The 13,251-nt window shown below is 40.1% G+C and overlaps 1 protein-coding gene across 1 annotated transcript; it reads right to left on the bottom strand.

The window, feature by feature from the left end:
• Window positions 1-2,169: 2,169 nt before the first annotated feature.
• serpinh1a (serpin peptidase inhibitor, clade H (heat shock protein 47), member 1a) lies at window positions 2,170-7,284 on the bottom strand. The gene is made up of 5 exons (XM_034607018.1): window positions 7,074-7,284; window positions 5,013-5,619; window positions 4,835-4,933; window positions 3,238-3,470; window positions 2,170-3,141 (listed from the first exon to the last, which is right to left on the bottom strand). The coding sequence occupies exons 1-5, from the start codon at window positions 7,089-7,091 to the stop codon at window positions 2,839-2,841; spliced, it is 1,260 nt and encodes a 419-aa protein (XP_034462909.1). The 5' UTR covers window positions 7,092-7,284; the 3' UTR covers window positions 2,170-2,838.
• Window positions 7,285-13,251: the final 5,967 nt, after the last annotated feature.

A 13,251-nucleotide genomic window follows, 5' to 3' on the forward strand; every position in this document is an offset into this window, starting at 1 on the left:
GCAGAATTGACAATTAAGTTGACTAAATATATCATATATTATATGTATTTTATTTATTATTAGTATGTTGTATATATGTAAAATTGTGTGTATAATATATATGTGTGTGTGTGTGTGTGTGTGTGTGTGTGTGTGTGTGTGTGTATGTGTATATATATATATATATATATATATATATTTATATATTTTGTATATATATATATGAGTGTATGTGTGTGTGTTGTGATGTTTAAGGTTAGGGTAAGGGGCGAGGGTATGCATTATGCCAATAAGTGTCCTCACAAATGTGTGTGCGTGTATATGTGTGTGTGTGTGTGTGTGTGTGTGTGTGTGTGTGTGTGTGTGTGTGTGTGTGTGTGTGTGTGTGTGTGTGTGTGTGTGTGTGTGTGTGAGTGTGTGTGATCAAGACAAGGAACACTGTAATCCATATATCGGACTTAAATAGAAATTTAGCGTGTTATAAATGCAGAATATATGTATTCTGAACTTTTAACCTGGCTGCCTCAGCTTCTGTTCTGTGGCATGCCAAGCCGTCACCATTATCTGTCAACACATGCACACCTGTCTGTTTATGTTTAACCTGGGTTTTAATCACATTCAGGTTGTGATATAAAAATGTGATTACTCCCATCCCACGCTGCTGCTCCTTTGTGTCCTCGACGCCTCCACATCTCTGTCATTTCTGTGCCAGGGAGCTGGAGACGTTCCCTCATGGCTGTCCTGATCATGATCCGATATTTATTTTAATCCTATTTGGTCCTCCAACACACTTGTTTCCTTTACCATTTTCTATTGTGTCCTATAGTATTTTACAAAAATATCTATAGAGAGAGGATGTTGGTGTGTGTGAGATGTATCAGGGAGGTCAGGACAGGATCTGGACAGATACAGTTGGTTATTGTTTCATTACAGACTTTCTTTTGATGAACACACTGACTACACTACTGGCGTGTACTGTGTTATCTGTATCAGGTTAATGATTTATCCCGATATTATAACGTTTGCATAGAACACGCTATAAGTAACATGCATTTGAAAACATTAATAGTTCTCTTCCTGTGTACATTACTGGAGCAAACCCCAGCAACCAATAGATAAAGCAGGTTCACTTCAGTACTTAATTGCACTCCAGCAATAATTAGACAGAAAGTTGGCAGCTCAGACAAAGGAGAGACACAGCACAACAACCATATGACACCACAGCTCTTTATTCTAGAGAGATTAGGTGCAAGACTGCATACATCACACAGCAAAACTACTTTCTAACACTGCTATACTAAACTAATATCCCTAAACTAAACACCTATACTGTATGAATCTTCGTTCAATTAGTTTGAGCAGACAATTTTTGTAAATGCACCGTAGTAACCAGACTTTGATGCTGTAATATATAAAGACTAATTTTACTTTATTAAAGCTAATTTAGAAAATGTAAAACCTATTGTATCACATGCAGGAACCCAAACACTTCCAAATGTACAATTAAACACATGTCTAAATTAATTTGAAGCACTTAGTTGAATACTCGAATTTACTTATATCACAATAATCCTACAGTGTGAGTAATAAAGACATTCCTAATACTTACAGCAGTTATAATTTTCAAGAAATATTTAGCTGGATTAAAAAAAATGTAATCTTTTTTTTCAGCCACAAGTCCAGATGTCCTCTAGATGGGGTAATTCACTCAGAAACAATGGCTACAAACTGCCCTAACATGTTTATTCTATTCTACTGAATAACTTTAAAATTGTTAGTAGTGTCCTCGTGAACCTAATGCAAAGGAGGTCAATGATGTGTAGCTTTGCTCATCAGAGCAGCTGCAGCACACATCTGGATGAGCCCAAATATTTTGTTGATGCCTAAATATTTAGATTTATCATTCAGAGGCGTGTTAACCATGTAGTGTATAGCCCTCCAACTTTATCACATGCTGAAGCAGAGCTGCCCAAGTGTTCCCATCATCAACTCCCCACTGGTACTATCTGATGTTATTAGGCTAGAAATACCCGGGAGGCCTGACTTTAACTGACTTGCCAAAGGTAAACTGGTTTTGCAAACAGTCATTCAAACAGACATACCGAGAGACAGGTCAACTGAATTCAGTCAGCGTCTTTGGAAATGCCAGAAAAAAACAGACAGCACCAAATATCTAGAATCAAGACGAGACACTTTTCATATTTTTTTATTTGATTTGTAACAGTCAAAAACCATGTGTGCACATGCTGCTGAGACAGTGCGTACATCTACCACTTGTTTGCCAGTGTAGATCAGTGCATTCAGCATAGATCACTACCAAGATAAACTGCACGGAGGCCTCTTGGTTCAAGACAAACATGCTTGTGCGAGAAAGAATTGGAAAATGATTTATGATCCATTGGTCTAATGGACATGAACAGCAAAACTTGACACACTGAAAACAATTTTGTTCAATCAAAACCAAGCAAATCTCATAAAATGTTAAGGCTTGTTGTCCAACGGCTGATAAGACTTGATCATAAAAAAGACTATTTTTGTGCCTGCACATACAGATGATCAACTTTCATGAAATTGTGCATTTACATTTTAGGCATAAATTGAGGAAATCATACTTAACGTAAGTCTTCAGTCCATAATGTGATGTGCCAATACAAAAATACAGATAGTAAGACATATTCTCCAAGTTAAAACTGAAGACTGTTCACTTTTTGTGGAATGCCGTTGGGACAAAGGAATGCATTTATGCAAATATCAAACCTATAATTCATTCCCCGCTTCTCTAAGCATATTGCAGTAGATAACCTACACTCACGCACACGGTCACATGTTAAATCTGTAAACACTACAGTCAACACATGGTCACAACTCATCTCTCATCTTTTCACCCTTTGGTCTGACCATCCTGCCAATGAACAGGATGGAGTTTGTCTTCTGGTCCTTCACCAGGAAGATGAAGGGGTGGTCGGCGTAGAAGAGTTTGGGGTTTTTCAGCTTGTCCGTGCCGAAGACGCTGGTGTCAATTTCGTTCCCTTCAGTGTCCCACTCCATGGCAGAGGCATGGAACATGCTTGAGAGGTAGAGGTCCTTTTTCCCAGAAATGTTGGAGAAGTCTGCTTTGGATTTGTCCACAGCCTCTGTCAGGCCCAGCTTCCCGAGGTGTTTCTACAGAGAGGCACAGCAGGTAAAGTGTGAAAAGCAAAGACTAAGGTCGGGGCATTTAAATCCACTGAGAAGCTCATGGTTTCTTTAATCTGTTACCTGCAGGTTGTGGCTGACTTCCATGCTGACTTTGGGCAGAGACACAGCTACTGCTGTCTGCTGCAGTTTGCCCATCCACGTCTCCAGCTGCTTCTTGGTCAGAATCTTCTCCAGACTCTCCAGGGGCTGCACATTGTAGGGCATGATGAACACCACACTGGACTTCTTATGAGCCAGAGGCATGCTCAGGATGGACAGCTTGTTAGTGCTGTCATCATAGAAGCCATAGATACCTGAGGAAACCATTGAAATATATTACAAACATTAGCATCTTGATCTTGTGCACTCTTCTCTGTTTTATATGCGATCACAGGTAGAAGACACCGACGAAGATGTCAACTTGGAAAAACAACCAGATTTAAGAGTTTGTGGTGATAAGTCTGAATGTGTTGTAAACAGAAACAAGTGAATTCCAGAGCTTAACGTTTAGGTAACGTCATGCGTCCTGCATGCTAAACACTCTGGTAGTTGGGAATACTGGGGAAAAAGACTGACTGCTTTCTTGCCAAGAGTTAGATGAGATGAATGTCTCTCATATCTTTAGGGAATCAGCCTTCCTGGCTCTGTTTTACTGTAGAACTATAATGCACCTTTAGCTCTATATGTTAATTCTGGGTGTCCACTAGAGAAGCTTTGCATGATTCACAGTATTTTTTTATTTATCTCAAACTGTCCATTATGGAGCCTGTTGGTTGAGCCTCTAACTGAAAAAAGGCAATATTTGCTCAGACCTCCTTAAAATGCCTCCTTAAGAGCCTGTGGAGGAGCAGACACCCAGCGCTTGTGAGCATGTGAGAGTGGAACATCCCAAGCTCCCATTACCCACAATGCAACATAACAACACAAGCCATAAAGATGTTTTGACAAAAGTCCATGTTAATGAATGCTGAAATGTCGACTGTCAGGAAAATACAATAGCTGTTAAAATGTTGTTCTGTTGGTTAGTCACACACTAATGGATTCATAATAGACACTTAGTGATAGTGATATTATTTAATAGTAAATAATAAGTCTCTCTGTTGTGAGCATTAAATTCAGACACACTTAATCAGCATCATTTTATGTCATCGCTGATGACACACCTGACTGTACTGCACGGCACTGCAAGAATGTAACAGGAAGCAGTCTGCAGGCCAAGACCCTTTTTCATTGTTCTTACAGGAATATTTGAGAATGCTTGTAATGCTCCATGCGTGTATGTGAAATGGTGTTCATTAAAAATTCATTAAAGATAATGATCTAGACATCTCACAACACCGCTCAGAGCCAAGAATAGTTTGGCACACGAACCCCTGTAAAGATATGAACTGTTGTTTTTACTCTTGCGCTTTTCTAGAAATTAAATGAAGAAGATATGACTTGTTATCAGAAGCCTTTAATGTACTAGTACGCTGATTTAATTACCTTTGAGCCAGGTTTCCTGTTTAAACCTGATCCCAGTCAAGATGCTGAGTCAGCTACTGACTGTTGAGAGGGGTTACAGTGTATTTCCTCCCAAGCAGAAAGCAAACAACTTCTCTACATGCTGAACTCTCCCTTTGTGTGTTTATGTGTCTTTAATGAGTCTGTGAATATATTCAGGATTGTCTCCACCCACCTGTGCGGTGCATCATCTGAACTGAAACCGTCAAGCTGCGGGACACCATGAATCCACGGTTGTCCACCATCTTATGATGGAACTGCTCGTCCCAGTGAGCTGTGGGAATAAGAAAATTAATTTGAGCTCATTTAAAGGAATAATTCACTCAAAATATACAGATTGAATGCAGACTCACGTTTGAAAAACATGGCATTGATGATCATCGCTCCATCAGTCTTCTCCAAATCCTTGGTGACCTCAGGCAGTTTGCCGTCAGTAGACTTGGCCGCCCACTCGTTGATGGAGTTCACAGCACTCTTCTTATCTTTGAAGTTTATCTTGGAGTGGTCACAGTTGTAGTGTTTCTTGCTGCTCTTGACAAACTCATCCACGAATTTGACAGAGTTGGGTCCGTACAGACGGTTGCTGATCTTCCAGGTGACGTTTCGGGTCTTGGGGTCACTGACCTCGGTCAGCAGCTCTGCCAGGCCGGAGTGAAGCTGCTCGTCTTTAACTTTAGCTGCATTCAGAATTTTTTTTACCTGCGAGGCGGTGGAGGCCTTTCCACCGAGAGCCACCAGGCCCAGAGAGGAGGCTACCACTACGGGGGAGATCAGGATGTTTTCCATGTTTTTCTCCTTGGCCATGTTTTGGTAGAGACTGAAGGCCAGGGTGGCACTGTTGTCAGCCAGGATGGTGGCATGGTTGCTGAGGACCTTGTCTGCTGATGCGGCGGTGGCAGCTGCGGCTGAAGGGGCCAGGCAGAGCAGGGCTGCCAGGTTTATCAGCCACCTGATGTAACACTGATTAGAGAAAACACAGGAGAAGCCACGACGTGATATGCTGCCACTCACACACTGTTACTCATCTAAGAACGGAGATGACATCTTCTTGGTTAATATTTGTTGTTTCAGTTAGCTTATTGAAATATATTTGAAACCTTAGCCTCTTTATTTAACCCAAATAAACATATGTTATGTTAAACATTATTTACCCTGCAGTTTTAAGCAGGAGGATTGATCTGGGTTAACCACACAATTCAAACTACAGAGGATTTCTCCCAGAAAACCTCAAGGCAAGACTTACATAATGGCCACGTCGGCAGCTTACATGTAGCCAAAACACTGGCCAGATAGATCTGAGCTCTTCACGTCTTTATAACACAAAGAGAATTAAGATTTGACCCATTCCCCCAAAGAAGTGTGTGTGTGGTTGATACTGATCACTTCCTTGCAGTGAGGAGGAACCGACTGCATGCTGACACACACACACACACACACACACAAGCCACGTATGAGGCTTCAAGAAGAGGAGCTCATGGCCAGTTATACTTACAATTGTAGTTATTAGTAGATATTTTTGCTCTATAAAACACTGACTGGCTAAGAAACAGACTCTTATTGAAATACAATAAGGAAACAACAGTCTACCTAACATAGAGGTTTTCTATACATCAGACCTTCCAGCAGCTTCCCAGACGTGTTTTTACAGGCTCACTAAGCCACAAAGACAACACAGAGAGATGGAGTGATACAGGACTTCATGCAGCGGAATTCTTTTAGTTATACCTCTTTATATAGTTTATTTGATAATATTTTTAACAGTGGTCTTTTCTCTGTTGTTGCCAGCAGGGTTAGAACAGATTAAAGTGGTCAATGTGATGAAAACAGCATCTGTAAACTAACACTACAATTGACATTTGGAGACTAAACTCATGACCCATTGACTAAAATTGTTAAATTTGCTTTTCTTAGTTTTCATTCCTGTTCTACAGGAGCTTCCATAGATCATTCTCCTTGGGTTAGGACCATTCAACTGATGCAATTACAAATCAATGCTTCATCTCATGGGATAAGAAACTGATTCCATACATTTCCTATGAGTTTGTACGTGTATATGTAACAATAATAATGTTCATTTATTTGGGTAAAGCTGCAGCCAACTCTGCAAACTCACATGACTTCAACTGACACTTGAGAGACAAATTAAGTGCTTTGGATTCAACTGAATTAAAGTTTATTTGAATATGTCTCTGATTTTCTGTTACATTCTTTTACACTTTCTTCTACTTTTTTCTACCTTTCCTAACTTCTCCAACAACCTTACTGACCCACCCTAACCCTAACCCCACAATGGAATCTTTAGCTCCACATCACAGATCTGACTGTGGCCTCTTTTCACATGCCTGGGCATTTCCCACCAGATGAACTCAGGATACTCCCTCCCTGCCCCCAACTCCCAGATCTTTTTATCTTACCTTATTAGGTTCTGCCATTAGCTCAGCAGTTCTCCTCAAGTTGCTCACAAATAGATCCACCAGCGCTGATTCGCTCTATATGAAGTTTGATGTATCTGATGGCAGAGAACAGAATTTTGTGCAGGGGTTGTTATGCCTGGTTTTCCAGAGCATGAAAATCTCTGCCCTGGAATCTTATTTCCAGACCCAGTCCCGCCCATAGTACCCAGGGGCCGTGGGAGAGGAATCCTCCCCTCCAGGTCCTAAAGCCGGAATCTGTTGCTCAGTTGGAGCCCAGACACTTAAAACCAGTGACCCATTATAAACGCACCCCCTCATTACATACTGATACATGATAGCTTTCCCTTTAGTGTTTTCTGCAATAAAAGTAAACTTGAAAGTTGAATTTGTAGTGGTATGATTGGTATTTTGTATTCACATCAAATGTATCCATCGTATGGTGGCGTACTGATCTAGAAAACATGCCTTTAAACTCCTGCTTGTGTGGCTTTAATTGCTGCACTGATCGGTTATCCAAAATCGTCTCTGGCAGCTGTGGTGAGAACCTGGTGGCATGGTCAGTTGCCACAGATACATATTCTCATTCGAGGCAAACCATTTTACAACACTGTGGCTGGGGCTCATGAGGTAGAACAGAAGGTCGACGGACACTGAACCCCAAATAACCCCTGACGGCTGTGCTACCAGTGTATGGGTGATGGACGGTAGAGAAAGTGCTGCACATTGCACTATATGAATGTGTGTGTGAATAGCTGAATGGCAAAACTGCACTGTAAAGAGCTTTGAGTGGTCATCAAGGCTAAAAAAACTTGATGACCATCATCCGGGTTATTTTCTCGTGCTTTATACACACACACCAACAGAAACACTGCATCAGTATCATCCCTTTTCCCTCGGTTGATTACTTAAGCTATCTCTTTAAAGAATGTCCCTTTTTCCTCGTAATGGGTTCATTACTGAGCTGAGACTGATATCAATGAATTATCAACTGAAACAGGTATGATTATGGACACATCCCTATGTGTATTTTGTCTTATTGAAATATATTAAAAGTTTAAAAAAAAAGAACAGTGTATAACTCAGACATACTCTCCATGATGGGTTAAATGACCTTTACATATCAAATCAGCTGACTGCTCCTTTAAACAAGAGACCTCTGTAGGGAATTCAGCCACATTATGTTTGCTGCAGAGCTCTATCACCAGTGGAATGTACAGCTGGACGTCCTTTCACACCCGACAGTCTGTGTAACAACAAGACAGAGACGTGACCTCCAGCTACATGTCTGATACCTCTGTGTTACATAAGCAGCAGGAGCCATTGTCTCGGGGAAGTGGTTTGACTACATGTCGTGTCCTGACACAAATACAGGGAACTTGGCAGCAACTTGGATATGATGACTCACAGGTCGTTTATACGGTTACGTCGCATTAGGTCTGAAACCAGTGCCACCATGAACTATGTAGAGAGGCATGTGAGGCAACCAAGATCAGATATGGCCTATCTGACTCCTCCTGGTTAACAACACTTTTATCATCTGCTGCCAATCTGAGACTGCAGCTATCTACAACAACAGTGAGCAGCAAAGACAAACCGGCTCATGCACTAACTTTTGCAAACACATTTATTATTTTTTATTTCAAAGAGCATCAAAAAGACTAAATGGGTCAAAAGTAGCCATTGAAATGTGTATGGTGACAACAATTCAACAGCAGCAGTTCAGGCCAGTATGAATTTGATATGTGTGGGGAGTGTGGGAACTGAATGCTCTGGTTTCATTTTTCCCATGAATGCTTCCTTTTCTTCTTCCTGGTTTTGTGTGGATCCTCCCCCGGCCTCCAGTTGCTCTGTGTCTGTGAGTGGATCAGACAGAGGGAAGTTACAGGAGAAGCGGATGCACATCCGGTGTAAAGCTACTCCTGTTGTCTATAGCTTGTTATTATTTCTGTGCAGCTGCCTGTGGGTGCACAAAAAATAAACATTCATACTTGTATGTAGAGTATTTTATTATAATCCAAAGAACTGCCTTCATTGAAGCTGTACTGTAGCATGTTTTTGTTTCTACACATACTTTGAGCTTTCTGATTCAAGGCAGAAAGTATGTTCCTATAACACCATTCCACCATGGATAAGCTGATTATATAAAAAAAGTAGTAACCAGGATGTGAACAGGGGTCACTGGCAGTTTAAATCTGCCCTTTAGGTCATATTGATGAAGCAGGCACCTGGATTGTCAGACATGTGACAGATGAATTAAAAATGAAGCTGATAAGCTCCCTGTGTAAACTCACCTAATCAGCAAAATTACATAAGCGAAGTTCACTTGTTTGTGAGAGTCCGATTTTTTTCCATTTCCAAATTCATAATAATTTAATTTCTCACTGTATCTAAAACAGGGGTTATCAGAATTTCTAATTTAACACAGGTTGCACTTGTTGATTTGAATCCAGGCTTTTATAAATGTTTCACTGAGTAGTTGGACTTTTAGCCTGTCATAAGTTTGGGACGATTGAAAAAGAAGAATGAGAGCTAGGTGCTTCATAGAGACCTTTAAGATCTGTCAGGTAGGAAACTGGAGAGTCCAACTTTCACAAAACAACAGTTGGCCTGTCGGAAAACTCTAGAAGAAGAACATCAGCGGGGGGGGGGGGGGGGGGGGGGGGAGATACAAGAAAGGAGCATGAGAGGCTGCAGCCACCCTGAAACCCTCAGATTCACAAATATTGTCACTCAAGTAAGAAATACTTGCATTTTTCACTTATCTGTATTTTTTTTTGTACTTTCCACTTTGGCTTGACTTCATATATAAGCAAATATCAGAATTCAAAAAAGGGTTACTCCTTTTCAAATAAAAAATACTTTTACATTTACTTGAGTTTTTGTGTCTTTATTTGTACTTATATAAAATGCTCCTCCACCACTGAGAAATACCATAAAGCAGACACAGAAGAAACTCCTTCAGACAGATAGTGAGGAGCTGCAGGTGGCTCACAGAATCACCCAGGAGGAGTTTGTGGTTGAGCTCTGAATTACCAAAACAAAAGGCAGAAGAAATAAAAACATGAAAATTTAGACAATTTGATCTGTCAGGTTGGGAGGGCAGCAGAAAGTTGCCTCTCCCACATACCTCTCATCTGCCAGACTGATAACCCCTGTGGATAAAGAATAATATCACAGTTATCAGGTCACCCAGTTCTAAGAGAAACAACATGACAGGTGTGTTTTTGCTGTCTGTTATTCAGACACTGATTCAGATCAGATTACATCTTTAATGAACTCTATGTTTGGATTTCAGGAGCAAGGAGGCCAATAGCACAGTGGGTACAGAAGCCCTCTGGTGGAATAAATAGGAACTTTATAGTAATTCCCATGACCACTAGAGGCCATCAAAGTGTTAGCTGGAGAAACATTACTTCTGACGGTGCTCCTGTTATTGCCACAACAATCATCGTTACCATACTTGACTGAAACAATGGAATGAAATTATTTTAACAAGACAAGTTGAACTAAAATTTCCTACTGTAGAAATTCTAATTTTCAATTCCCCTGACAAATATTAGGTTTTACCAAAGTGCTTTTCTGATTCACTGTCCACATTTCACTCAAACATGTCCTCACTTTTAGTCGAAGACAGCATCACAGGTCCAACCGATTCCGACTGTAAGGAACTTGTCATTGTAGGACCGTCACTGCCACGGCTCAATTGTTTAGGATTAAAGGGATCTGACGTAATTATCCTAGGCCAAGGGTTAATCTCTGGCTGCTGGGCCTGGAATAGCTCTCTTAGCAAACGCTACTCATCTGCTCTGTTGTTGGCAATGCATGGCCTGCTGTGATATAGAACTGAGTTTTTAATCGTTGCTACAATGAGCTAGTCTAGTCTAGCAGCTCTAGCGTGGAGAGAATATAGAGCATGTAGAGACGATCCCATGCTTCACCCTGCTGAGAGCAATTTCTATAAATGTAATGACAACAAGGTCAATGTAAAATCGTTTAATCTTTATCTTATTAAATGGAAGATTTTCTTTACCTGGCATAACAAAATTCAACTTTGTATGAGTGGACAAAGAGGCTGGGAATAATTGATCTTTTCAGAGAGCTGGCTTTGCACATGGTTGAGATGTTATTATTTGTTAAGTTCCCACTTCTGTAAAATCACATGGATACGTTAAGACAACATATTATTTGTGATGCATTCTTTCCCGTCGCTGCTCAAGCTCAGGTTTGCCCTGTGGAAACTCTCCCTCACAGTGTGATACTACAGCCTCCCTTTCCAAACCTTAACACCCACCCCCCTGCACCTGCTCTGTAAATTCCTGGAAAAAACACAATTTCCTATGCGATGGAGCTAATACCAACCCTCCCTCCTTGGTAACTTCAGGCCTCTCACCCACCCACCCCACTGGGAGGTTTAATTAAATTACTGTATTTTTCTTTTATCCCCCTTTGAGCTCTCCTTCCTGACATCTCCACCCACACTTGGAGCCTGCAGCATGCTCAACTTAACCTTCTCAGAACGTCTTATAACGCACTGAGCATGAGGACATTTCTCTAAAGTTTGTCCTCACTGTCTAATCTACTCTGCTAAAGCCCACACTCTGTCGACACATGTCTATCAGTTGTCTTAAGACTGTAACTAACAGGTCTGGAGACAGCAAACAGGAAGAGCTACAGATGACTGAAGATAACTTCTCTCTCCACATCCTCACTACATCTATCACATCTGGTTCAGATGTTTGATCCTGCTGAAAAAACAATATCCATGATGTCAAATGTACATCATGAGAGTTATGTTTGGGTAATTTTACCATAGCCTGCTTTAATCATTTTACAAGATATCTTACAGCCCTGTCAGTCACTCATATCTTATTTCAAATAAGTTCCTGAAACATGCTAAGAAAAAAGGAAAAACACTTCACAGTCAGAGACAAAAAAATGCCTTAATAATGGAGTCCAGACGATAATGTAACATAATATAATATGATATAATATAATATACTAAATATAATATATATAATATATTATACTATATTATAACATACTATTTACACTTTAAATGTGATATCATCTGTTTTGTGTGTGTAATACCAATGCTGACATGGCAAATTCACAGTAATAACCACAGATATAATCCACAACATTTCTCCTCCAGTAGTTGTAGTAAAACTTAAAAAAAAAACAATCAAACAAACAAACTAACAAAACATATATACAAAGACATTGGGTATAACCGCAGATTTAAAGCATAGTGAGAAGAGAAATAAACATAACCTATAGAAGCAGGGGCCTACAGGTAACGGTTTTAAGGGGTTTTAAAGAGTGTTGAAGATATTCACCAGCTTAATACTCTTTTTTTGTAATAATAAATTGAGTGACATGAATACAGATTTAAGTTGTGTGGTAAATGGTACATTTAGGAGGCAATTTAGGGGAAAAAATCAGGGACAAAAAACTATTGCATATGGAAAAATAAAGCTGAATGACACAGAATCAAACAATGTGTTTAAAGGTTCAGTGTGTAGAAGTTAGTGACATCTAGTGGTGAAGTTGCATGTTGGAGCTGAATGCCCCTGACCTCACCCTCCCCTTCCAAACATGAGAGAGAACCTGTGGAAACCTTCAGTAATCATAAAACTGAAAAGGTGTTTAGTTTGTCCAGTCTGGACTGTAAAAAAAAACATGGCGGCCTGTGTAGAGAGGACCCGCTCATGATGTATTTAATGGTTCAGTGTGTAAGGTTGAGGTGAAAGGGATCTCTTGGCAGAAATTGAATATAAAATAATCCTTGTGATTTTTTCACTAGTGTGTTTCATCTAAACTGTACAAATTCTTATTTTCTTTACCCTAGAATGGGCCCTTTATATCAAAATATTGTATATTTACATCGGGAGCGGGTCCTCTCTACGGAGGCCGCCATGTTTTTTACATTAGCCAAATATGGACAAACTAAACATCTTTTGAGTTTTTATGACAACTGAAGGCTACCACAGGTTCTCTTTCCTGTTTGGAAGGGGAGGATGATGTGAGGGGTATTCAGTTGCAATATGCAACTTCACCACTAGATGTTTCTAAATTCTACACACTGAACCTTTAAACATAAAGGGCCCATTCTAGGTTAAAGAAAACAACAATTTGTACAATTTAGATTAAACACACATTTTTACATGAAATTTCCGCC

Source organism: Hippoglossus hippoglossus, chromosome 14, assembly GCF_009819705.1.
Source record: "Hippoglossus hippoglossus isolate fHipHip1 chromosome 14, fHipHip1.pri, whole genome shotgun sequence".
NCBI classification, from domain to species: Eukaryota; Metazoa; Chordata; class Actinopteri; order Pleuronectiformes; family Pleuronectidae; genus Hippoglossus; species Hippoglossus hippoglossus.